This window comes from Chiloscyllium plagiosum, chromosome 4 (assembly GCF_004010195.1).
Source record: "Chiloscyllium plagiosum isolate BGI_BamShark_2017 chromosome 4, ASM401019v2, whole genome shotgun sequence".
Lineage (NCBI taxonomy): Eukaryota > Metazoa > Chordata > Chondrichthyes > Orectolobiformes > Hemiscylliidae > Chiloscyllium > Chiloscyllium plagiosum.
This window is the reverse complement of record NC_057713.1, coordinates 415,671-443,551: the sequence shown is the minus strand read 5'-3', so window position 1 is coordinate 443,551 and position 27,881 is coordinate 415,671. Positions and strand designations below refer to the sequence as shown.

At 44.4% G+C, this 27,881-nt stretch overlaps 1 protein-coding gene across 2 annotated transcripts in view; it reads left to right on the top strand.

Annotated features, from left to right (window-relative positions):
- Positions 1–20,387, top strand: part of agap3 (ArfGAP with GTPase domain, ankyrin repeat and PH domain 3) — a 660,759-nt gene extending 640,372 nt beyond the window's left edge. For both annotated transcript variants that reach the window (XM_043687549.1, XM_043687548.1), the window contains exons 15-16: positions 16,455–16,710; positions 17,671–20,387. In XM_043687549.1, coding sequence (XP_043543484.1) covers positions 16,455–16,710; positions 17,671–17,886 — 472 coding nt within the window. In that variant the 3' untranslated portion in view covers positions 17,887–20,387. The remainder of the gene's footprint in view (positions 1–16,454; positions 16,711–17,670) is intronic.
- The last annotated feature ends 7,494 nt before the right edge of the window (positions 20,388–27,881 follow it).

Here is a 27,881-nt window from a genome sequence, read left to right as displayed (position 1 = left end):
TCGAGGAAGAGGAGTGAGCGAGATGTCTATCAGCTTTGCTAAGATCCTGTCCGGAATCAGTGATACAGGTGAGTAGATCCCATTCTGATTAATCCTGATGTTGGACAATGAGACAGCTACCCCCCCAGAGCCTCTCGATACTGCTTATTAACACCAGGGTTATGCAGTCAGGTTAAATGACAAGCTGAAAGCTGGATTGACAGAAAGATTCTTGTCAATATTGGGGTGCACCTTGTCTGAGTCAGTTCCCAGCTGACCCTCCAACAATGAGTCAGCTATTCTTCTCTGAACGCTGACAGATCCATTTCCCTAATTTCACCTTTTTTCTGATTATAGACAATTGATGTTTGGTTAACTTTCAGCTGACTGTTTTCCCAACCTTTGCGTGCTGACCCTACTTTAATTAGACTATTTCCTTCTCACAGGCAGATTTCTTCTGCAATCTGCCTTTTTCATTTTGTTTCTTTGCATCTCACCTTGTTAATTTAATTACTCAGCCCTTTGCCTGATCTCCTTGCATAACTAATGACTTTGCTGTCTCTTACACATTCAGAGACTTGTTATTCCTCTGGAGTCCTGGTGAATAGATCTGGATTTAAATTTTTATCATTCTTTTCTATATTTTCCAGTTTTATTACCTGAAGAACTTTCGCCATCTCTGCTGAAGGCATCAATGTTCACTGGGTGCTGCACTGGGCTCTCTCACCGGGGTACAGTCCCACAGAACTGCCCTTCACTTGTGCACGGATGGTATCGAGATTCTCGAGGGTTGTTAAGGGTGCTTTCATACAGGCAGCTGGAAAGTATTCCATCACATTTTCTGACTGTGCATATTAGATGGGTTTTGAGCAGTTAGAGAGTGAATTACTTGCCACTAAACATTCAGCTTCTGACCTGCTCTGTTAAACACTATTTATAAAGCACATCTAGTTCACTTTCTAGTCAATGGTCATCTCTGAGATGTACATAGTAGAGAATTCAATAGATGATGATGAGAATCTTGCTGGACATGATCAACAGGTATACCTAAAAATGAGATGTGAATCTAATCAAGTTACCAAACAGGATTGCTTACGTTCCAAGCAGCATAAGGAGCAAGTGATTGACAGAGCTCAGCGATCCCACAGTAAATGGATCAGATCTAGATTCTGCCACATCCAATTGTAAATGGTGGTGAACAAGTAAAGCAGGAGATTCCACAATATTCCCACCCTCAGTGATGGAGGAGAATAATGCCTCAGTGTAAAGGTTACAGCTGAAGCATTCACAGCAATCTTCAGCCAGGAGTGCCATGTGGATGATGCATCTTGACCTCCAAACTTCCCCAGCATTACAGATACCAGTCTTCAACAAATTTGGTTCCCTTCATGTGCTATTAAAAAATACAGTTTGATGTACTGGATATTGCAAAAGCTATTGACCCTGACAATATTCCAACAATAGTACTGAACACCTGTGCTCCAGAATCCGCTGTTGCCCTAGCCAGGCTGTTCCAGTACAGCTAGGAGAAAGTGAGGACTGCAGATGCTGGAGACCAGAGTTGAAAAATGTGGTGCTGGGAAAACACAGCAGGCCAGGCAGCATCCGAGGAGCAGGAAAATCGACGATTCGGACATAAGCCCTTCTTCAGGAAGGCTGTTTCAGTACAGCTACAATTCTGACATCTACCCAACAATATGGAAAATTGTCCTGCCCACTGAGGGAAATTAGTTACTTTTCACATGCTCTTTCCCACCTCCCTTCCCCACAGTATCCCTGAACCCATACCCAAGTGAGAGTCAGGTCCTCAGGGTAGTGGCCTGGGACAGTCATCTTCAGCTGCCTCATAAATGACCTTCCCTCCATTATAAGATCAGAAATGGGGATATTCATCGACGCTCGTACAACATTCAGCACCATTCGCAACTCCTTCAATACTGAAGAAGTAGGAATCTATATACAGCCTGGACACTATCCAATTTGGGCTCATGAATGGATAGTAGCATTCACGCCACACAAGTGCCAAGCAATGACCATCTCCAATAAGAATGGATATACCGTCATAACTTGATGTTCAATGGCATCACCATCAGTGAATCACCCACTGTCAACATCCTGGGAGATACCATTGACCAGAAATTGAATTGGACCAGGCTTATAAACACAGTGGCTGCAAGAGCAGTTCAAAGGCTAGGAATACTGCAGCGAGTAACTCACATCATGACTCCCCAAAGCCTGTCCATCATCTACAAGGCAGGAGTGTGATGGAATACTCCCCATTTGCCTGGATGGGTGCAGCTCCAACTACACTCAAAAAACTTGACTCCATCCATGCCGATGCACCTTGAAAGTATTGAGTCCAACCCCTTCGCTGAGAATCAAGAATGCTTTGCTAGGGCAGTATTTGGCTGGATTGCATTCATCCTGCATCTTGTGGACAGGACAGAGCTGGGCAATCTTTCTGGAGTTGGAGCTCCTGGAAATGCTTCACGTGAGAATTGGAAGGGTCTGTGATTGTGTGCCTTTGATTCTATTTGTGTCTGAATATATCACATCGAATCCAACTGCAGGCTCGCACACATAATGCACACTTGCACACACCCATCCACACTCACACCCACCACAGTCACGCATTTATCCACTGCACGCCCAAATACACAGAACTGCCAGCGTACAAATTCAAGCACATGTGCACTGAACAAGATCCTCCCATTGATTCACACAGACCCATACCACTGTTGGCAGGTAAGATACTGTACAGAGAGAGAAACTGAAAATATAATGGCACAACTTTTCAGCAATCAGGAAGGAGAATATTTGGAAAGTGGTCATTCCAGCCACTTAGCAACCTTTGAAGGCTGTGGCCTCTTGCTCTGCAAGTTTATAGTATGCTGTGCATTTCCCTATATTCTGGGAAGGATGACCCCCTGCCAAGGAGGAGAGCTTTTGTTTGGGTTCTTTACTCTGTTAAGGGTCTGCTAACGTGTCCGCTGGGGTTGTAAAGTTGTAAGACAGAACTCGGATTTAGCCGTGACTGTGCAAAGTCCCTTTTGTTGTTAACGAGACGAGGCAGTTTGCCCCTCGCTGTGACCATTCAGCTCAGAGCACTCTGGGGGAGGAAGCTGCTCATTTCAGGCCCTATTGTATTGATCATTTCCACCACTTCCTCTTGCTCTTCGGTAATTAGTCGCTGGTCAGTTCTTGGTTTTCAGGTGATTGAAATGTAGAGATGGTGTCAGGCTTCAATCTTGGGGAAGGAGACCACTGTGTGGTGGGCGGGGTTTGCTGTGAATGTGAGGAGCTGGGAGTAGGGTCTGTCAGCATGAATGGAAACCTTTCCCATTCTGAATTAACCCTTTGATCAGAGGACAGGACAGAAATTTGTGGAATTGGGTTTGTATAATTTTGTTATAAATCATTTGGAAGCTATTGGATATCAACGGCACAGATGTTTGTTTGGAGATGTATTTTATGACAGAGAGTCAGTACTTGGGGTGTTAAGGCTGGAAATTCTCTCAACCCCTCCATTGACTCTAATTTGCAACACACTTTATCCAACAGAAATCCTATTCCTGAGACACTGATTCCATTCCTCTCTCTGACCATGTCTGTTTCTGGACAAGATTATTTGTAACTTCAGCTTCCAGTTTACCATAAGCTAGGCTTCCAAGTCTAGGTCATGTCTCTCACTGGGAGATTGCCTTTTTCCACCCCAGTAACATCACATCCTCAGCTCATCTGCTGCTGAAGCCCTCACTCACACCTTTCCCACATTCCATTCATCTAAAAGTCTGTTGTCAATATTCTATACAGTGATGGAGAGAGTGAAGTATGTGTTTTTTTTAGTGTCTATTTGTAAAGTGTGTGTGTGTTTTACTAGGTGTCGACTAGTCTGTGTGTGTAACTGAGTGTGTATTTGGGTGAGTGTAACTGAGTGCCTACTTGTGTGTGTGTCCTTCTGAGTGTGTATTTGGGTGTTTTGGTGTTTATAAGTGTGTGTTTGTGTGATAATGAATGTGAAGTTTTGTATGTATTTGTGAGTTTCTGTGAGAATGAGTGTAGTTGTGTGTATGTTTGTGAGTGTGTGTGCAGTAGTGGTTTGTTTATAACCATAGATGCATTTTTGGACTCCTTTTACTTGGGAATCCTTACAGTTTCACAGGCATGTGCTATCCCATCCATCAGACCTGATAAATTGATAGTCTAATTAAGTGCAAACTTTACTCAAACTGAGAGGAATCTTCTGTTATTGTTCAGTCCGCTTAGCAACAGTGAGTTGCTGACTCTCTCATCACTGAATGTAAGGGTCTTACTCAGTGTTGGCAGTTGGCCAGCCTTTGGGCTGTAAGCAGTGAGTCCCTGCTGGCTTCTGGTAATGTACACTCACACAGTCTCATTCCAATTCTATTCACATTAAAAGGCTCACAGCAAAGAGGGCGACAGAGGTAAGTGATTTGTGTTTCCCTATTAAAATGTGTTAGGAACTAATTAATCAGTAGTTACGGCACTTCCCAAATCCCAGCCTTTGGAATGTCTCCAGTCGGCTAACTGAAGCTTGATATTAATTCTAATTATAGGGTCCCTATTACTGAGGGTTGCTCAGTCCATACAGACTGAACACTTAAAGGAACAGGATTCATATTACTGCATATACAGATTGAACACTTGAATAGGAAAGATTCCCATCACTAAGTGAGGGCACAGGCTGAACATTTAAAGGGACAGGGAACCTAATACTGAGTGAGTGTGCGGCCTGAACACTTAAAGGGACAGTTACAGAATGATAGGACACTGGGAAACTGAGAGGAACAGAGCGATCCTCTGCATCTTTAAAAGCACGTAATGGTTTAAGAATTAGGAACAGGCATAAGCTGATCAGTTCCTTGAGCTTGCTCCACCATCCAACATCTGACTGATTACATTATGGTCTTTCCTCCACTTTTCTGTCTGTCTCCAGAATCCTTGACTCCCTCATTATTCACATATCTCTCTAACTCAGCCTTGAATATACTTCGTGGCTCAGCCAGAAGAAATTCTTCCTCATCTCATTGCAAATGGGAGACTCTTACTCTGCGACCATATCCCTTCATTTAGGATTCCCCATGAAAGAAATATTACTGAGCGAGTGTACAGGCTGCCTTGTCAAAGGTGCAAGGTTCCTGACACAGATAGTACAGAGGGACTCACATGATGGATGAAGAAGGTAGGTTGCTACCAACCTTTGGAACACCTTGAGATGGGCAATAAACACTGAGCTGACCAGCACCACCACATTGCCCACAACAGATAATATAAACCTCACAACCCGCTTTCTCATTTAGGCATACAACTTATTTTTTACCTGTGTCCAGAATGCAAATATCTAAAAGTATTGCTGGAAGGCACAGATTTAAAGTAATCAGTACAAGAAGCAAATGTGACAGGGGAAATAACGTTTCCATGCAGTGAGGTGGTCACGGTCTGGAATTCTGTGCCTGAGAGTGTGGTGGAAGCAGTTTCAACTGAAGCTTTTGAAAGAGAATTAACCAATTATTTGAAAAGGTGGAAAGTGTAATGTTAGGGGGAGAAGGCTCTGAGTGAATTGCTCGTTTTAAGAGCTGAATGAACGCTTTCTACACTTCTGTGATCCTCTGTGATTGTGTGAAGCTGCAGTTTAAAAATGGCATCAGAGGTATGGAAGCTGAAAAGCCTCAGCAGTGGTGAGCAGGCCCCCTCACGCACCACGACACTCCGGTGCGTGAGAAACAACGGCTTTCCCGGATAGTTAACACCTAGCAAAGTGCAAGATCACATACCGACATTTGCCACTGGTCATGGCAGAGTGAGGCGTCAGGAGTCTCACTCAACACCACATTTAAACTGCAAATTCAACCCAACAGAGTGGGAGGAAGAGGCTTGAGATCCCTCAGTTTCAGGAACTCGGAAAAAGGTTAGAAAAACAGGCATCAAAGACAGTAATCTCTGGATGACTCCCAGTGCTGCTTGTTTGGTGAGTACAGAAACAGGAGGGTACTGTTGATTAAGGGAGGTCTGGTGCAGGAAGGACAGCTTCATATTCCCAAGACATTAGGACCAGTTTCAGGACAGAAGGCTTGAGCCTGAGCAGCACTGGGTGTAATGCCTTCGCAGGGAGTGCTGTTGGGCCACAGAAGGTTAGTCAAGGTACAGCCAAGGGAAGAGAGATGAGGTGCATTGAAAACCAGGCAAGATAATCAGAAACCGAGTAAAGAACAGGATTTCAATGGGAGAAAAAGTGAAGAAGCCTAACTCGGTCAGGGAATTTCTGTATCAACATGACAGATGTTGCAAAAAATGAGGATAGCCAGCTGTAGGCATCAATTTGCAGGTGGGATTCTGTTATAATGGCTTTAACAGAGACATGGTTAAAAAATGGGCAGGAATAGGAGTGAAAGATTCTTCACTGCCTTGTGTTCAGGAGCACAGCAAAGGATTAAAATGAAAGGTGGAAAGAGTGACGATGTTTTACAGAGGACAGTTCTGAAGGGCTCAGTGAGTGAATCTGTTGGCTGAATTTGAACAGGAAAGGAGTTGTCACATTGCTGGTGTTTACTGTAGACCTCCTCATTAGTGAGAATGGGATTGAGGAACAATTCTACAGGCAAATTATGGAAAATTGTGAAACAAAGGAAAAGTAATGGTCGGAAACCTCAATCACATTCATCTGATTTTATTCCTTCAGGGTGTCACTGGCTGTGCTAGCATTTATTCCCCAACCCGAACTGCCCTTGAACTCAGTGACCCACTTAGCTATTTCAGGGGACAGCTGAGAGTCACTTGAGTCACATGTTGGCCAAAACAGGTAAAGATTGCTCTAAAGGCCATTGATGAACCAGGTGGGTTTTTAAGAACAATCGATGAAAATTTCATGGCCATCATCTAGATGAGCTTTCAGTTCCAAATTTATTTTTTGAATTGAAATTCCATCAGCTGCTGTGATGAGATTTGAATCCATGTCTCCAGAGCACTAACCTGAGCTGCTTGGTTTCTAGTTCAGTGACATCACCAACACACTACAGTCTCTCCAAAAGAGACAGGGAGAAAACTCTATTCAAGAAAGCAGACAAAGAAGTAAGGAAGGCGAAGAACTTTTAAAAATTCATTTATGGGATGTAGGCATCACTGGCTGAGCCTCCCTATTTGCTGCCCTCTTGAACTGCTGCAGTCTACCTGCTGTAGGGGTTGACCACAATGTCTTTAGGGAGGGAATTCCAGGACTTTGTCCCAGAAATGATGGCATATTTCCAAATGAGGATGGTGACTGGCTTGGACGGGAACCTTGGTGGTGGTGTTCCCATGTATCTACTGCTTGTCATTCTAGTTGGAAGTGATTGTGGGCTTGGAAGGTGCTGTCTGGGGATCTTTGGTGAAGTTTGGCAGTGAATTTTGTACGCACTGCTACTGAGCATCGGTGTTGGAGGGAGTGGATGTTTGTGGATATGGTGCCAATCAAGTGTCCTGGATGGTATCAAGCTTCTTGAGTGTTGTTGGGGCTGCACCCATCCAGGCAAGTGGGGAGTATTCCATTATACTCCGGACTTGGGTCTTGTAGATGGTGGGTAGTCTTTGGGGAGTCAGGTGGTGAGTTACTCACCTCAGACCTGTTCTTGTAGCCGTTACGTTTATATGGCTAGTCCAGTTCAGTTTCTCGTCAATGGTATCCCCCAATGATGTTGATAGTGGGTGATTCAGTGATGGTAACATCATTGGATATCAAGACGCAGTGGTTAGATTGTCTCTTATTGGTGATGGTCATAGTCTGGCATTTGTGTGACTCGAATATTAATTACCACTTGTCAGCCTAAGTCTGGATATTGTCCAGATCTTGTTGCATTTGAACATTAGATTACTTACAGTGTGGAAACAGGCCCTTTGGCCCAACAAGTCCACACCGACCCACCGCAGCGCAACCCACCCAGACCCCCCTCCCCTACATTTACTACTTCACCTAACACTACGGGCAATTTAGCATGGCCAATTCACCTAACCTGCACATTTTTGGATTGTGGGAGGAAACCGGAGCACTCAGAGGAAACCCACGCAGACACGGGGACAATGTGCAAACTCCATACAGTCTGTCACCTGAGGTGGGAAACGAACTCGGATCTCTGGCGCTGTGAGGCAGCAGTGCTAACCACTGTACCACCGTGCCACCATGGACTGCTTCAGGATCTGAGGAGTTGTGATTGATAGTGAACATTGTGCAATCTTTGAACGTCCCCATTTCTGACCTTATGATGGAGGGAAGGTCATTGATGAAGCAGCTGAAGATGATTGGCCCGAGGACAACTGCTGCAGGAGCTCCTGCAGAGGTGTCCTAGAGCTGAGATGACCGACCTCCAACAGCCACAACCATCTTCCTATGTGCCAGGTATGACTCTGACCAGCGGAGAGTTTGCTCCCGATACCCATTGATTCCAGGAGCAAGTGAGGACTGCAGATGCCGGAGATCAGAGTTGAGAGTGTGGTGTTGGAAAAGCACAGCAGGTCAGGCAGCATCCGAGGAGCAGAAGAATCAACATTTTGGGTATAAGCCTTTCCTGATGAAGGGTTTATGCCCAAAACATCGATTCACCTGCTCCTCGGATGCTGCCTGACCTGTGCTTTTCCAGCACCACAGTCTTGACCCATTGATTCCCATTTTGCCAGGGCTCCTTGATGCCACACTCGGTCAAACGCAACCTTGATGTCAAGGGCTGTCACTCTCCCCTGCCCTCTGGAATCTTTTGTCCATGTTTGACCCAAGGCTGTAATGAGGTCAGGAGCTGGGTGTCACTGAGCAGGTTATTGCTGAGCAGGTGCTGCTTGATAGCACTGTTGATGATACCTTCCATCACTTTACTGACAATTGAGAGTAGACTGATGGGGACGATAATTGGCCCGGTTAGATTTGGCCTGCCCTTTGTGTACAGGCCATACCTGGGCAATTTTCCACATTGTTGGGTAGATGTCAGTGTTGTAATTGTAGTGGATCAGCTTGGCTAAGGAGGGGCACGTTCAGGAGCAGAAGTCTTGTTAGGGCCATGGCCCATATCTTGTGCCTCCAATTGTTTCTTGATACCATGTGGAGTGAATTGAATTGACTGAAAACTGGTATCTTTAATGCTAGGGTCCACTGCAGGAGGCTGAGATGGATCATCCACTTGACACTTCTGGCTGAAGATTGCTGCGAAAGATTCACCTTACCTTTTGCACTGATGTGCCGGGCTTCTCCATCATTAAGGAGGGGGGTATTTGTAGAGCCTCCTCCTCCAGAGAATTGTTTGATTGTCCACCAGCATTCATGACTGGGTTGTGGCAGGACTGTACGTTTAAATTTGATCTGTTGGTTGTGGGATCACTTAGCTCTTTCTTAAGCTTTAGGCATGCAAATAGTCCTGTTTGATAGCTTCACCAGGTTGACACCTCATTTTTAAAAGCTTTTTTTAGGTATACATCTAAAATATGTACAGAGGAACTTCCTGTATATTTGAGCATAAGAGAAATAGGAGCAGCATGAGACCATTCAGTGCATCAAGCCTATTCCACCAGCCAGTACAATCCTGGCTATAATACTTGGCATTAATCTCAAGACTGTTTAGACTGCTCCTGTGGCCTAGATTCCCCAGGCAGGGGAAGCAATCTCTGTCTCCCCTATCCAACTCAAAAGGACAGGGTGAATATAGCACACATCACTGGCTTGTATTCCTGTGTGAAATCTGTGACCACCTGGACCGAGGATAAAGATTTACTTAAATTCTATCTGTGGATGTGGAGTGCCTTGTACTGTTGCAGTCAGTGTTCAAATGATTTATCAAAAATCGTGTTACAGATAAACAACTAGTTTATTGTGTATAGACAGTTTGAAATTAATCCTGATCTGTGAAATGCTGTTGAAATGTATGCTTTGTTTCCTCACTATCCTCATTTCACAGCCTTGATTCTCCCCCCCCCACCCCACCTATAAGCCAGACTATTATTTAAATGGAGAGTGAGACTACAAAAAAGTGTAGCACAGAAGAATCTGGGTGTTCATTGAGCAAATATGAAGGTGCAGCAAGTGAGTAAGAAGACAAGTGGAACTCATGGGGAAATCTCAAACTCGGGGACATAGTTATAGAATAAAGGGACATTGATTCCCGCCTCAGGCGACTGACTGTGTGGAGTTTGCACGTTCTCCCCGTGTCTGCGTGGGTTTCCTCCGGGTGCTCCGGTTTCCTCCCACAATCCACAAATGTGCAGATTAGGTGAATTGGCCATGCTAAATTGCCCTTAGTGTTAGGTGAAGGGGTAAATGTAGGAGAATGGGTCTGGGTGGGTTACGCTTCGGCGGGTCGGTGTGGACTTGTTCGGCCGAAGGGCCTGATTCCACACTGTAAGTACTCTAATCTAATCTAATCTGATTTAAAATTGAAATGTGAAGGAATTTCTTCTCCCAGAAAAGAGTGGAAGTCTAGAATTCTCCAGCCAGAGAGTTGTGAAGGTTAGGCTGAGAATATTTAAAGAGGATGTTGCTTGCTGTTTGCCAACTATGATGAGCTGGCATGGAAGAAGAAGCAAAGCTATTGAGGATGGATCAGTTATGATTCTATTAAATGGCAAGGCAGGCTTGAGAGACTGAATAGTCTACTCTTGCTCTTGCTTCGTATGTTCCTGCATTCTTATAACCTCCAAAGATAATAAAGAAATAAAAACAGAAATTGCTGGAAAAGCTCAGCAAATCTGGCAGTGAAATCAGAGTTAATGTTTTGGGTTCAGTGATCCATCCTCAGAACAGAATTAATAAAGAAATGATGTACATAACGAAGAACTACTGTGGAGGATACTGAAACATCCCAGTAATAGCTGTAAATCAGGAGGTGAAAGGAAAAGAGCAATCAGACACAGAGAATGCTAGAGAAATTCAGCAGGTCTTGTGGAGAGAGACACAGTAAACATTTCAAGTCCAATATAAGACTGATTGGACTCAAGACTTTGATTCTGCTTCTGTCTCCACTGATATTGTCAGATCTGTTGGGTTTGTCCAGTACTTTCTATGTTTATTTCAGATTTCCATCAGTTGCAGCGTTTTTGCATTTATTTGAAGGACGACAGAAACGTGGTGAAATTATAATCACCAGGGAAGCAATACTGAGCAAACTGATGGAGCTGCAGGTTGGTAAGTTTCCAAGTCCCAGTGGATTTCATCCTAATGTCTCAAAAGAGGTGACTCATGAGATAATAGATGCACTAGTGTTAATTTCCCAAAATGTGTTAAATTCTGGAAAAGAATTCTTTCAAGAAAGATGAGAGGTAGAAAATCAGGAACTGTGGCCCATTTGCCTTGGGAACAACACAGGCTAATCAGGAAAGTCAGTACCATTTGGTGAACGGGAAATATAGATTCACCAGTTTATTGGAATTGTTTAAAGGAGTAACATTTGCAGGTGTCGTGGCGAGCCCATAGATGGATTTCAAGAAGTGAAATTTGACAAGGAGCCACAGAAAAGATTATTGTGCAAAAGAGGAGCTGATGTATTGGGGGTAACTTAAGAACGCAGGTGGAAGATTATCTGGCTGGCAGGAAAACTGAGTTTGCATAAATGGGTCTTTTTCTGATTGGCAGCAGATGACAAGTGGACTCCTTGATCAATATGATTCTCCCACTTCTGCTTCTGTGATCTTTCCACTCTCCGTGCTCCTTTAAACTTCGCTGATCCTCTCCTCCCGAGTCACACAGAGCTCTGCCCCTGATCTGGCTGTTTTTGTTTCAGCTCCCCTATTCCTCAAGTACGTGATTCACAAGACGTAAGTATGCAAGTACAGCAAGGTAGTCAGAAGGCTAATGGAATGTCATCCTTTATTCCAAGAGGAACTGAACATAAAAGTAAGGATGTTATACTTCAGTTATACAGGGAATCAGTGAGACCACATTTCAAATACTGTTGTGTGTTCAAAGTCTGTGAGAAGATTTGTAGCTCGGGTGCTCGTTGTTGTGGTTCTGTTTGCCGAGCTGGGAATTTGTGTTGCAGACGTTTCGTCCCCTGTCTAGGTAACATCCTCAGTGCTTGGGAGCCTCCTGTGAAGCGTTTCTGTGATCTTTCCTCCGGCATTTATAGTGGTTTGTCTCTGCCGCTTCCGGTTGTGTGTATTTTTAGTCTCGTTTTAAGAAGGATATAAATGTGGTTCAGGAGAGGTTTTTTGATTGATACCTGCAAAAAGGTTTGGTGAGCTCAGTTGGCTGCATAGCTGGTTTGTGATGCAGAGTGACAACAATAGTGAGAGTGCAATTAAGGTCCCACATTCTCAACCTCCCCCCTCACCTGAGGCATAGTGACCCTCAGGTTAAACCACCACACTCATCTGTCTTTAACGAGAGAGCAACCCTTTGGTCTCCTGGGACTATGGCAACTTCCCCTTTTACCAGGAATTGTGGGTTGTCTCATGAGGAAAAGTTGGATAACTGGGCTTGTTTCCACTGGCGTTTAGAAAAATGAGGGGTGACTTGATTGAAATGTACGTGATCCTGAATGGTCCTGTCAAGCTGAACTTTATCTTGTCCATCAGGAAACTCTGGTGGGTCAGTCTTAAACTCGAGGGCACTGGTAAAATTTGGAAGCAGCCTCTTATGACAAAGATGAGGAGAGAGTTTTTCCTCTGAGGGTTGTGCAACTTTGGATCTCTCTGCTGTAGAAGGTGAAGGAGGTGTTTTTGAGGTAGATGTAGATTGGGTCCTGTTACGCAGGTGAATTAAATGCTGTCAGAGGTAGGTAGGAATGTAAATTTTGGAACACAACAGATCACCATGATCTTATTGAATGGCAGAGCAAGCTTGAGGGACTGAATCCCTGTGCTCCTAATTCTTTGCATGTTTGTACGTCCATAAACTACACAATTCCACGTGTCTCTTCCCCTTTTACAGAAACACAGTGCCTTGCTTTCTGTACACACATGGCTTGTGGACGAGAGAGGCAGGACAAGATTTATTCTCATCCAAGATTACCATGAGGACATGAAGAGTCAGTGAAAAGGGTGGGCCTGGAGGTCTGTGGCTCAGTCTGAGTCAGACAACAAGGTCCCCTTCTCTGAATGGCACCAGTGACCCCCCACCCTGGGTTGGTTTTTATGACAAATACAGCATCTTTTACGGTGACTTTTCCTTGGGCCAGGCCCTAAATGACCCAAATGATTCAATTCCAGATCCGAATGCCTGGTCAGTTTCAAACCCAAGATCTCTGGGTTTCTAGCCCAGGACCAGCACCAGCACCATGCTATATTCTGCCTCAGTGGGGGAGTCCTTCATCAGGAATTTATGGTGGATATCACAAATCTATCATTGTGTCCTGAAGGGGTTAATTATATAATGACGTTGATAAGCAGAAAGGTGGTCTCAGAGGGGCTGGCACTTGAAAGCTGTGCGTTGTTAGTCTGTATCAGACTGAGGGTGCTGTCAGTCACTCATTCAGACAACAGTACAACAGCCTGGCGTCTGTAAGCCCTTATCAGTTCATGCAGACAGTTCAGAGGTCAGCTGTGCTCTGAGCATGCTTCAAGAAGCTGGTTCTACCTTGGTATTGATTCCATGTGTTATCCAGATACCGATGATAACAGTGAGGAAGCGAGAGGCATTTCTCTTCTGTGAAAAGTGACTTGGACAGTGCAACTGCATTATTCAGACCAATCGATTCCACGCTCCCTCGGGCGGTTTAAATCGTGGCTGAACAGCGGGAGCTATTGTTAACGGTACTTCAAACACAGAATTGGAAGCTGCTGATAAAATGTACTCATCGTTGTTTTGTTAACGTGATTGCTCAGATCACAGAGCTCTACTCAGTTCATATCACTGACCTTTACAAACTGCCTGAAGATTAACTCTTCGCTCCTTTACACTCTCTCACTCCCAAACACTGAGACCAAAGAGGAGACCAGTCATGCATTTAAAGTCACAAAACTCAGGTAAAGGACCAAGTGGAGGATGCAGAAATAGTACCTTGCAGAGCCGAGGGTACCCAAAGACATTATCAAAAACTAAAACTCCCAGGACACGGACAGCATGAGGTTAGATACAGAACAAGGGAAGGTATGGTGGCACATTGATTAGCACTGCTTCCTCGCAGCACCAGGGACCCGGATTCAATTTCAGTCCTGGTTAATTGTCTGTGCGGAGTTTGCACATTCTCCCCATGTCTGTGTGAGTTTCTACCCACAATCTGAAAGTATGCAGGTTAGGTGGATTTGCCATGGTAAATTGCCCATAGTGTGCAGGGATATTTAGGTAGATTAGTCATAGGAAATGTAGGGTTACAGGGATAGAGTGGGCTGGATGGGATGCTGTTTGGAGAGTTGGAGTGGACTCAATGGACCGAATGGCCTGCTCCCACACGGGGGATTCTATGCTTCTAATAAAGTTCCTTCAGCTTTGCTGTGGAAGAGGATATGGAAGATATAAAAAGTAGCGAAATGGATGGTGACATCTTGCAAAATATCCATATTACAGAGAAGGAAATGCTGGATGCCTTGAAACGCATAAAGGTGAATAAATCCCCAGGACCTGATCAGGTGTACCCTAGAACTCTGTGGGAAGCTAGAGAAGTGATTACTAGGTCTCTTGCTGAGATATTTATATCATGGATAGTCACAGGTGAGGTGCCAGAAGACTGGAGGTTCGCTATTGTGGTGCCACTGTTTAAGAAGGGTAGTAAGGACAAGCCAGGGAACTATAGATCAGTGAGCCTGATGTTGGTGGTGGGCAAGTTGTTGGAGGGAATCCTGAGGGACAGGATGTACATGTATTTGGAAAGGCAAGGACTGATTAGGGATAGTCAACGTGGCTTTGTGCGTGGAAAATCATGTCTCACAAACTTGATTGAATTTTTTCAAGAAGTAACAAAGAAGATTGATGCGGGCAGAGCAGTAGATGTGATCTACATGGACTTCAGTAAGGTGTACGACAAAGTTCCCCATGGGAGACTGATTAGCAAGGTTAGATCTCATGGAATACAGGGAGAACTAGCCATTTGGATACAGAACTGGCTCAAAGGTAGAAGATAATTCAGATAAATGTGAGGTGCTGCATTTTGGGAAAGCAAATCTTAGCAGGACTTATACACTTAATGGTAAGGTCCTAGAGAGTGTTGTTGAACAAAGAGACCTTGGAGTACAGGTTCATAGCTCCTTGAAAGTGGAGTCACAGGTAGATAGGATAGTGAAGAAGGTGTTTGGTATGCTTTCCTTTATTGGTCAGAGTATTGAGTACAGGAGTTGGGAGGTCATGTACAGGACATTGGTTATTGCGTGCAATTCTGATCTTCCTATCGGAAAGATGTTGTGAAACTTGAAAGGGTTCAGAAAAGATTTACAAGGATGTTGCCAGGGTTGGAGGATTTGAGCTATAGGGAGAGGCTTGAACAGCCTGGGGCTGTTTTCCCTGGACTGTTGTCTGAGGGGTGACCTTATAGAGGTTTGCAAAATTATGAGGGATATGGATAGGATAAATAGGCAAAGTCTTTTCCCTGGGGTGGGGGAGTCCAGAACTAGAGGGCACAGGTTTAGGGTGAGAGGGGAAAGATATAAAAGAGAGCTAAAGGGCAACTTTTTCACGCAGAGGGTGGTACATGTATGGAATGTGCTGCCAGAGAAAGTGGTGGAGGCTGGTACAATTTGACATTTAAAAGGCATTTGGATGGGTATATGAATAGGAAGGGTTTGGAGGGATATGGTCCGGGTGCTGGCAGGTGGGACTAGATTGGGTTGGGATATCTGGTCGGCATGAGCGGGTTGGTCCGAAGGGTCTGTATCCATGCTGTACACCTCTATGACTCTAATACCACCAGATTTGTTTTACACAGATTAATTAATTGTTCTGGGATGTCTTAGGTTAATTGAAGTTGTTTTAACTTATGCCGTTGAAGATTTTATTTTCATGGATTTATTTTACATTTCTTCACCTACATCTAAATATTTGTATATTCTTGTAGTTTCCCATCACCAATATTATCTTTGTGAATCTGCTGTGTATAGAGCTTTGATATTTCTTCTGTGGCCTAACTGCAATCTGTGGTTGTGTTTCTTAAGTGAGAAACACCAATTTCATAGAACCACAGAATCCCTACAGTGCATAAAAAAAGCCATTCAGCCCATTAAGTCTGCACCAACCCTCCAGAGAGCATCCTACCCTGACCCAGCCCCCAACCTTATTCCCGTAACCCCAGATTTCCCATGGCCACTCCGCCTAGCCTACACATCCTGGGACACTATGGGCAATTTAGCATGGCCAATCCACCTAACCTGCACATCTTTGGATTGTGGGAGGAAACCGGAGCACCCGGTGGAAACCCACACAAACACGATGAGAATGTGTACACAGACAGATGCCCAAGGCTGAAATCGAACCCTGGTCCCTGACGCTGTGAGGCAGCAGTGCATATTTGTGTTGAGAGGGGGTTAGCCTAGGAGCATGGAGTGATGTCTTGTGTCTAACTCATTGGTCCTTCTTGCAGGGAGGAGAAGGAACACTGGATCAGAGCGAAGTATGAACAGAAACTACTCCTGGCAGCCCTGCCACAATCGGACATCCCCCTGGGACAGCAGCTGCTCCGAGCTGTGGTGGAGGATGATCTCCGGCTGGTCGTCCTGCTCCTTGCTCACGGAACCAAGGAAGAAGTGAATGAGACCTATGGAGATGGAGATGGCCGGACCGCATTGCATCTGTCCTGTGCCATGGCCAATGTTGTTATAACTCAGCTTCTTATATGGGTAAGAATCACATCAGTGAATGTACAAGTGTAGTGTTATACCCAGACTGCAGCTACAGTCTCTAACAGTCTCATGTCATCACCCACACAGGCAGCTCCTCCAGAGGGAGGTGGTAACTTGGTGAAATGTCACTGGACTAGGAACCCAGTACCTCAGGCTAATATTCTAGAGTCATGGGTTTGAATCTAATTGTGACTTTAAATCCAAATTTAAATTCAGTAAAAATCTGGAATGAAAAGCTGTTCTAATCGTTACTGTGTAACCACTGGCAATTCTTGTAAAAACCTATTGGTTCACTAATGGCTTTGAGGGAAGGAATCTCATCCTCACGCAGTCTGGCCGAGATGTGACTCTGCCCTCTGAAATGGCTGAGTAAGCCACTCAATTGTTTAAGAGAAACAGAGGGAAAGGTACTGTGAGTGTCCCTACCAAAGTACACCACAAGGATTGCAGTGATTCAAGAAGGCAGTTCGCCACTTTCTCCAGGACAATGAGGCAATAGCAGTGAATGCTGGCCGGGGCAATGACACCCAGATCCCAAGAACACATTCAAAAGGAAACAATAAAAGTGTGGGTTTTTTTATTGGAATGAAGTATAAATGCTCTTTCCTTGTAGCCCTTGCATTTATAAAACAGAAAACTCCCCCACAGCCTTCTGCTTTGAATCATTTTTCCTTACCCCCCTCTTCATATCGATATTTCACAGTCCCTCCCAGTCTCTCTCCCCTCACCGTTCTCCTCCTCTCTCCCTATACCTCCATTGCTGTCTCATTCTTTCTCTAATTCCAACTATGTCTTATCTTCTCTCTCTCTCCTTCTCATTCCATTTGTCTTCCTCCTCTGCGATGTCACTGGCTCCCTGTCCTGATTCATGCTGCTTCTCCCTGATGCTTGGTCTGATAGTTGACCCTCTCAGAGGCTGATTTCACTAAGCGATGCTGTTTGCTGGTGTTGTTACAGTACGGAGTCGATGTGAAGAGTCGGGATGCTCGTGGACTGACACCAATGGCATACGCTCGGCGAGCAGGAAGTCAGGAGTGTATCGAGATTCTGACACAGTATGGCTGTCCCAGTGACAACTTCATTCCCATCCCAACCCCAAACCTATCACGCAGGAACACCAACGTTAATAACAACTCGCAGTCAGAGCTGAATCGAAGTGCCAGCATCATCTAATCTCCCGACATTCAGAGGACACAGCTCCCAGCAATTCTTGTTTATGTGTTCTCTCTCCCCCGGCACCCTCCCTGTCTCAAACAGCAGACTGACAGACCTTCTCCTCACTGACCATTGCTGCTCCATGAATGACCCAGTGTTGCAGAGTGTTTCTTTCTTAATTATGATGTGGCCTGGTGCACAACTCTCAAACCTGCAATCCTGACACTCAAGTCTAGGTGACTAGGGTGAAAGAGACACTGAGCCTGATCCTGGATGGACACAGACTACAGGGCAGGACACAGCACCCAGCAATGTCAAAGGCAAAATCATGTTATTACTGCAAAAACAAATACCCCAAGGAGCATCATTCAGTTTACTCAAACCAAGCACACCACACTGAGTGGTGCAAGCATCCTAGAGGGCAGAGCAAAGTGTATGAAAGTGTGTGTTACGCACTGCAGGCAGTCCCTGGGTTGTGAATGGGTTCTGTTCTCAAGTCTGTTCATGAGTCGATTCGCACCAAAGTCAGAACACAATACAATTCAATATAAGGATCTTTAAAATTAATATCAATACATCCCTGTGTGGGATCGCATCTTTAAGTACAAGTGCTCGTAAGTCAGACATTGGTAAATTGGAGACAACCTGTGGTGCGTGCATGTGTGTGTGTGTGAGAACACTAATCATGAATGTCCTTTTATACACTAATGATGAATGTCCAAGGTATTTGTACAATGATTGTGAGAGATTGTGTCATACACTAATCATGAATGTCCTATGTATTTGTTACACAGAGTGTGGGAGTGTGTTATACGCTCATGGTGAATGTCCTATGTATAATAGTGGTGTGAAATATGTTTGCTTGTTTGATTTTGCCAGTTCCCCGTGTCCCATGCATTCCACTTGTCTTTCACTGTATTTTCTCTCCAGTACAGGTCTGTGCTGGGCTGCAATCCTTATGTTGTTGATTGTCACTGACAATGGGAACTCTGCTCTCCTTGTTCCTACTTGCTTTTGAATCCAGAATGACAAGGTTATGGTGAATGGAGCAACTTCAGTTCCCTCTGGAGAGTGGGTGAACAATACATGGAGTCTCTTCTTCACTGGAGGAAAGTTTGGAATCAAGCTGCCCTGAAATCATCAGGATTTTAATTAACAGAACAGGAACTGGATACTGTTTGAAATGGGATACCATAGACAGGCATCATGTCTTACAGGGTCTGGGGTGTGTCCTGGAGAAGCGGACAGAGCCTGAATTGTGTCCTGGAGGAATGGTCAGTGTGGCCAGAGCCTGGAGTGTGTCCTGGAAGAGTGGTCAGTGTGGCCAGAGCCTGAATTGTGTCCTGGAGGAATGGTCAATGTGGCCAGAGCCTGAATTATGTCCTGGAAGAGTGGTCAGTGTGGCCAGAACCTGAATTATGTCCTGGAGGAATGGTCAGTGTGGCCAGAGCCTGAATTGTGTCCTGGAGGAATGGTCAATGTGGCCAGAACCTGAATTATGTCCTGGAGAAATGGTCAGTGTGGCCAGAGCCTGAATTGTGTCCTGGAGGAATGGTCAATGTGGCCAGACCCTGAATTATATCCTGGAGGAATGGTCAGTGTGGCCAGAGCCTGAATTGTGTCCTGGAGGAATGGTCAGTGTGGCCGAGCCTGAATTGTGTCCTGGAGGAATGGTCAGTGTGGCCAGACCCTGAATTATGTCCTGGAGGAATGGTCAGTATGGCCAGACCCTGAAGTATGTCCTGGAGAAATGGTCAGTGTGGCCAGAACCTGAATTATGTCCTGGAGGAATGGTCAGTGTGGCCAGAACCTGAATTATGTCCTGGAGGAATGGTCAGTGTGGCCAGACCCTGAATTATGTCCTGGAGAAATGGTCAGTGTGGCCAGAACCTGAATTATGTCCTGGAGGAATGGTCAGTGTGGCCAGAGCCTGAATTGTGTCTTGGAGGAATGGTCAGTGTGGCCAGAGCCTGAATTGTGTCCTGGAGGAATGGTCAGTGTGGTCTGAGTCTGAGGCCTGTTCTGGAGGAGCAGTCAGTGTAATACAGTTATTCACTCTGTCCAATAGTGTACACTGTGGAATGATGATGAGAGCTCATGATGGAGTTCCAAATTTGGAACCACCTTCCCTCCCTCCTTCTCCCATTGGTGAATCTTCAATCTCTGGGTCAGAAGGGATCTGTGAGGTGTCATAACCTCTGACATGAGAAGAGTCTCAGTCAGTACACTTGGGTGAACCGCACTCTACACTGACAGTTTCATTCATCCTGGAGTCACTGCTGATCTGGAACACACACAATCCACATGCGGTGTGTACACTGTGTACATGTCTGGACATGGATTCTGTACTTGAGACTCTGTGTCTTTGAAGATCAGTAGGCTGCTATGCTACCAGAAGGATGAGGAGACATAGGAGAGGGCACAGAACAGGTTTACCAGATTGTTGCCTGGTTTGGAGAGTATTAACTGTGAAGAGAGATTGGACAAACTTGGTTTGTTTTCACTTGAATGTCGAAGGATGAGGGGCAACATGATAGAAGTTTACAAAATGATGAGAGGTGTGGATAAAATGGACAGTCGGAGTCTTTTTCCCAGGGTAGAAATGTCAACTACTGGGGGACATAGGTTTAAGATAAGAGGAGGAAAGTTTAAAAGAGGCATGAGAGGCAAGTATTTTACATAGAGGGCTGTTAGTGCCTGGACATAGTTGCCAGCGGAGGTGCTGGAGTCTGGGACACTAACCGTGTTTAAGAGGCATCTTGATGGATACATGAATAGGCAGGAAACAGAGGGCTACAGACCACATAGATACAAAAGGCTTTTAGTTTAGAAAGTCACCATGTGTTGGCACGGTCTTGATGGGCCAAAGGGCCTATCCCTGTGCTATACTGTTCTTTGACAGTGTAAGTGTGTGAGTGGCACTGTGAGTGTGACTATGTGTCTGTCTGTCTGTCAGTCTGTGTCGGTGTTTTCATGAATGAACGATGAAGTGTTAGAATGAGATTCATTGAGGAGTTATGTGAATGACTCAATAATTTAAATCAGGATAGTACACTCAAGCTTTCCCTCACTCACTCGGTTTCCTCTTCGGAATGACATGTCCCTCAGTGGGGTCTGGTCAGCAGCGTCACTGCTGTTAACAGCCACTGACACCAAACTGGGGCAGATTGTAAGTAACAAATTGACTTCAATGTTGCACTCGGATTAAACATCCAAACAGCTGGGTGGATGTGCTGGCCATGGCAGTGGGGTTTATTTGAGTCCAGTTAATACCTATCACTGTTTCTTGCTAAATCAAAGCTGCTCTTTTATTCACTGCAACATGAACAGATTTCCCAGGAGTGTTAGCACTCTCTGGGTATGTGTACAGACAATGGTATCTGTGTACATACAGGCATATACAGGCAAGTACAGCATACTATATGATACCATTGTGTGACTGATATTATTGTAGTAGATATGGGCACTTTATTATCAGTGCGGACAACATACAGCATATGAGTATGTGCATCGAGAGGGCTGGTATTGTAGGTATGGGCAGCCTATGGGCAATGTTATTGTTACAGGTGTGGGAACAGTATGGGCAGTGTTATTGGTGCAGGGCTGAGCAGCCCTGAATCTGTCTGGAAAAATGATTCTAGCTGAAGCTGTCTGAAAATGTTTCCTGTCCAATTACTAGTCCAGTGCTGTGGTGGAACCGTGCACAAAACAGGTCCCAGCTTATCCCACATCATCCTCTCTCCCACCTACACGAACATATTGTATTCATTTGCAAAGAATCATTTTCATCAATTGAAATGTTTCTTTATCATGTCATGTTGGGGCTGGTTTCCCTCCCTAAACCTTCCAGGTGAGATCCTCAGTCATTACAGCATAGAATTTCCATCTGTCCTGCCGATTCTATCCTGGGGAAAAGACTCAGCCGGTGGACTTTGGATGGGAAAAGTGTCTGACGTTTGCAGCAAAGAAAGAGCTTCTGAGCTGAACCGACAGTTTCCCATGTGGTCTGCGCCTTCTCCATCACAAACCCAACTACACTTCCCCTTCCATAGGGGACATCCTGGACGTTTCACTCCAAGTCAATGATCGGGAATCGTGCTTTAATTTCCTTCTGTCTGAAACATTTGTTGTTAACAATCGTGGAAATGAAATTGTTCCTAAATGGTGTCCATGGATTTTTATTAACCCTTTCATCATTTTATTTCAAACCAGCATAATCTACTGCAGTCATTAGGTACAGTGAAACACTAAAACCACTTACAATTTAGAAGTTAGGTCCGTATTACCATGTTTATACACCCTTCGCCATAAAGGTACTTGTGTATAATATGTATATTCTAAATATTTATATTGCTGGCTGTAAATATTATTTGGATGTTACTCTGTGTTCAGTTTTTCTCTGTGTGCTTGGACAGTGTTGACAGATCCATACCCAGCTTAATAAAAAACAGCAGCTGTGTTCAGTTCCTGGGGAGAACCCACTGTTTCAGTCTCTGGCTCTCATTTTCTCACTCTCTGTCACACACAGTTTCTCAAGCTCGCCAATCTCTCTGCATATGTCACAATTTGTCTCTATCACTTACTTCTCTATCTGTTGTTATCATTGTCTGTGTCATACACTCTGTCCTCCCATCTCTTACTGTCTAATTTTCTTTGTCTCTATCTTATTATCTGTTTTGATCTCTCTATCTCAATCTCTTACTTTCTGTTCATATCTTTTACTGTGTTTCTTTCTATCTCTCACTCCTTCTCTCTATCTCTTACAAGGAAAATGATGACCTAGTGATATTATTGCTGGACCGTTAATCCAGAAACCCTGTAATATTTAGGGATCTGAGTTCAAATCTCATCTGAGTTCAAATTTCTGGAATTTGAATTCAAGAAAAGTCGAATGATCATCCTGAAGCCAGTGTTCACTGAGAAGGTAATTGCTATCCCTACCTGGTCTGGCCTAGGCTACATTTGACTCTTCACTGCACTCTGAAATAGCCCAGCTCATTTATAAAAATTATTAGAAATTCTCAAAAAGAAAATGAAACTGGGCAGAGGCAATGGAAACAACAACAACAAAACCAGCCCTGTCAACACTGTAAAGTCCTTATGAACATGAGGGGGTAAATGTACCCAGAATTGGGAGAGCTATCTCATAGACTAGTCAAGCAACAGCCTGACATAGACACAGAACAGATCCTGCAGAGGTAGCGGAACAATGGTATTCAGTCGGGAGGGAGTTGCCCTGGGAGTCCTCAACGTTGACTCCGGACCCCATGAAATCTCATGGCTTCAGGTTAAACATGGGCAAGGAAACCTCCTGCTGATTACCATGTACCATCCTCCCTCAGCTGATGAATCGGTTCTCCTCCGTGTTGACCAACACTCGGAGGAAGCACTAAAGGTGCAAAGGGCACAAATTGTCCGCTGGGTGGAGATTTCACTGTCCATCACCAAGAGTGGCTCGGCAGCAGTACTACTGATCGAGCTGGTCAGGTCCTAAAGGACATAGCTGCAGGACTGGGTCTGCGGCAGGTAGTGAGGGAACCAACAAGAGAGAAACACTTCATCCTTACCAATCTGCCAGCTGAAGGTGGAATTGTTCACGACAGTATCGGTCAGAGTGACCACCGCATAGTCCTTGTGGAGACAAAGTCCCGCTTTCACATTCAGAATACCCTCCATTGTGTTATATGGCACTATCACCGTGCTAAATGGGATATCCCTCTCCCTTTCCATCTTGCCAATCACACAATGTATCTCCCTCACTCCACATCTCCCATTGTCTGTCACTTTTTCTCACGCTTTGTCTCTATTTTTCGTACTCCTCTTCATATGATTCTATCTGTCTCTCAACACGTCTTACTGCCTCCTCGGACTCTTTTTCTCATCTCACATTCTCTGTCTCCCTCGTTGTTATTCCGTCTGTCTATCTCTCTGTTTCCAGTTCTTACACTCCCCTCTTTGTTGCTAGACAGAGGTTTCCCGTCTTGGTGTGGGCAGGAGAGTGCAATCATAGTGGGGGGCTGGGTCAGGACATGTTCTGAAGGTACATATTGAATTAGGATATTTAAAGCTCCAATTAGGGGTAATTTAGCAAGACCACCAGCAGAGAGACTGCTGTGTGGTAAAGCTACCAGAACCATCAGTCAGTCACTCTGTGCCAGTTTGGAGGTGAGATTATCAGAGCTAGCAACCCTGTGTCGACTTCTTATTTTTTATAAATTAATTCTAATTGGTTTAGCATTGTGCTTCAGTATATCAGGAGTGTGATGGAGCATTCCCACTTTCCTGGATGTGTGCCTCTTAAGGAGCTCTGCACAATCGAGGATAGAACAGCCCACTTGATTGGTACCCATCCACCATCTTCAACATTAATCTTTCTACCACTGACACTCAATAGCAGCAGTGTGTACCATCTACAAGATGCACTGCAGAAATTTGCCAAGTCTCCAAGAGTTCTTTGAGGAAGTGACAACAAGCAGAACCAATAAAGTGGGAATAAGCAAAGGTAATATGTTTAGGTTTCCAAAAAGCATTTGATAAGGTACCACACATTAGGCTCCTTAACAAGGTAACATCGCATGGTGTTGGAGGTAATAGATTAGCTTGGATACAGGGTTGGCTAATAAGAGATTTGGGATGAAGGGGCACTTTCAGGATGGCAACCTTAACTATGGAGTGCCCCAGGGATTGGTGCTGGGGCCACAATTATTTACAATATACATTAATGTCTTAGATGAAGAAAGTGGATGTTCTGTGGCCAAGTTTTACGATGAAAGTAAAAATCGTCAGGAAGGCAGGTGTTTTCAGGATGACAAAGAATGAGACGTCAAGCTGAAGAGGCTGCAGCTATTTGTGGGTGTACCTGGGCCGTCTAGATGTGAATGCTCCTGGGTTCACCCATACAAATTTCAGAAGACCAATGGACCCCACTCTGAGCAGGCTGCCTCCACTTCAGCGGCAGACCTTGGCACTGCACTGAGATGTAGTGGGAGGGAATTAAAGAAGCTTTTGTGAGGACATGAGGTTTTATAGGTTACACTTTGTTGTAAATATGTTCTTACATTTGTTAACCTGTATTTACTTATTGGCAGAAGTCCAGCCACAACTACGACATTGAAGATACAGGGTCCAACCGTCCTTATAACCATGAAAGATTTAATGGTCCAAGGTGTGATGTGAACAATTCTTACAGACGATCGGGAACTTGGAAGGTCATTGTTCCTTTAGCAATACAGGTTAATCTTTCCAGACTGTAAACCACTACCTCTGCCATCAGTGGGATTGATGCTGTATGACATGGTCAAGAGAGCCAGGATTTTCAGAAGGAATTTCTGCTCAGGGGAGTGAATCTGTAGAATACCGTTGAGAGCAGTTGAGGCTGGGTCATTCAGTCTGTTCAAGGTTCAGATAGACAGATTCTTTATCAGTACGAGGAATCAAGGATTATTGGGAAAAGACAGGAAAAGTGGATGTGAGGACAATCAGATCAGCCGTAATCTCATTGCATGGCAGAGCAAAGCCAATAGGCTGAATGGCTTATTTCTGCTCTTTCTGTCTCTGGGACAGTCACCTACAGTCTGACTAACTTCTGGATTTTTCTGATTCTCTGGTCTCCTGCTGTGAGGTAGCACGTTTTTTTTTCTACTTTTTGTTTCCTAATGCACTGAAGTACCATTCCCATCTCTTCAACTCATTAAAAATGAATGTAAAGAGACAAGTCTCTGAAGCTGTGGGTGGAATCTTCTAGGGACCTGAATGCCATGGGCTATGGGGAGAGATTTATAGGAATCATGTGAGAATTGTCCAGCAAAGTCTTTCTTGGGAATAACTAGTTGCATTTTCCAACAGAGTTCCAGATATTGAGATGAGATTATCATTAGTGAGCAACAAGATACCTTTTAAGGGATTTATTGCTCATTATCTTTCTCATTAACACAGAGTCTCACCTCATTCATTTGCAGCTCCCTGTCGGACCACAAAATAGATAGAAAGTTGATGACTAGAATTCTCGACATGGAAGACTGAGTGGGTACTTGGTGACTCTAGCTCACCACTTATTCCTCCAGACCTCTATCATAGACGCGGGCAGCTCAAAGCACCAGCCACACCCACCCCACACTCAGGGACACCAGCCTCCAGCGAGAGTAGTGTGTGCAGTTTTGGTCACCTTAATTACGGAGGGATATACTCACATTGGAAGCTGTTCAGAGATGGGTCAATTCTGGTTAATTCTGGGATGAGGGGATTAGTCTTGTGAGGGAACAAGATGGGCCTGTGCTCTTTGGGAATTTAGTAGAACTGCTAAGAAGATGGTGCCCATTGCAAATGAATATAGAATTGAGAGACAAAGTTTAAAAATAGATCTTCAAGTAAGATGGAACTGAGGAGGAATTTCTTCTGTCAGAGAATTGTTAGCCTGAGAGTGGAGTGGAGGCTGGACTTAGCATATCCCCAAGGCTGAATTCAACAGAAGGGAGAGAACAGTGATTGGTGATGCACAGAAAGGTGAGATTAAAGCTAGAATCAGATCAACTATTAAGGTATTGAATGATAGGATAGGCTCAAGAGGCCGAATGGCTTGTTTCAGATCATCCTCCTTTGACATTTGTCCACTCTGTAGGGCAGCTCAGTGAAAGTACTGTCACCTTCTTCCATGGAATGTGGATGTCACTGACAATGCCTGCTCTACTGCTCACCCCTAATGAACCCAAACGGTTTGTGATTACTTTTATATTCAGTTTTAGGGAGAGAAGAATGAGTCTGAGACTTTTTAAAAATTTATAGAAGGACAAGAGAGCAGAACTGGCTGAAGTGAATTGCGAATGAGGTTGAAGGAGCTGTCAATAAACATGCAGTCACAAACATTTAAGTGGAATGTTTTTGAAGATGTGGGTGAAAAACATTCAAATACAAAAGAAAAAATCCAAGGGCTGGACTATCCATGGTTAACTCGAAATGCTAACGGTCATACCAAACTTAAAAGAAAAAGCATATAATTGTGCAAATTTCCTTTTGACACAAGGATAGGTAGGAAAATAAGTTGTGAAGGTGACATAAGGAGTTTAAAAAAGTCAAAGTCTCACGACACCAGGTTATAGTCCATAGGTTTATTTGAAGTCACAAGCTTTCGTCATTTCACCTGATGAAGCAACGGTGTCGTGTGAATTCTAACTTTGTCCACTCCAGCCCAATGTTGGCCCCTCCACATCATAAAAAAAAATTGATAGAACAAGTGAATTAGCAAAGATATGGCAAATGGAGACTGTGGGAAATGTATAATTGTCCGTTGTGGCAGGAAGAATTAAAAAAGAAGAAATCAAAATGAGGAGAGGTTGCACATCTCAGAGATGCAGAGGAATCTGGGTAACCTAATGCATGAATTACGTAGAACATTACAGCGCGATACAGGCCCTTCAGCCCTCAATGTTGCGCTGATCTATGAAATTAATCTGATGCACATCTAACCTACACCATTCCATTATTATGTATGTATGTCCAATGCCCATTTAAATGCCCTTAAAGTTGGTGAGTCTACTACTGTTGCAGGCAGTGTGTTCCATGCCCCTACTACTCTCTGAGTAAAGAAACTACCTCTGGTATTTGTCCTAAATCGATCACCCCTCAATTTAAAGCTATTTGTGAGGGGCAGGTCATGCCTCACAAACATTATCGAGTTCTTTGAGGATGTGACTAGAAACGTTGATGAGGGTTGAGCTGTGGATGTGGTGTATATGGACTTCAGCAAGGCATTTGCTAAGGTTCCCCATGGTAGGCTCATTCAGAAGGTCAGGAGGAATGGGATACAGAGGAACATAGCTGTCTGGATACAGAATTGGCTGGCCAACAGAAGACAGCGAGTGGTAATAGAAGGAAAATATTCTCTTACACTCAGATGACAAGCAACTTGAGTTTAACTGGGACAACACTACTATTATAGGACAAGCCAAACAGAGAACAGCCAGGGAATTCCTAGAGGCATGGCATTCATCCACAGATTCAATCAACAAGCACATCGA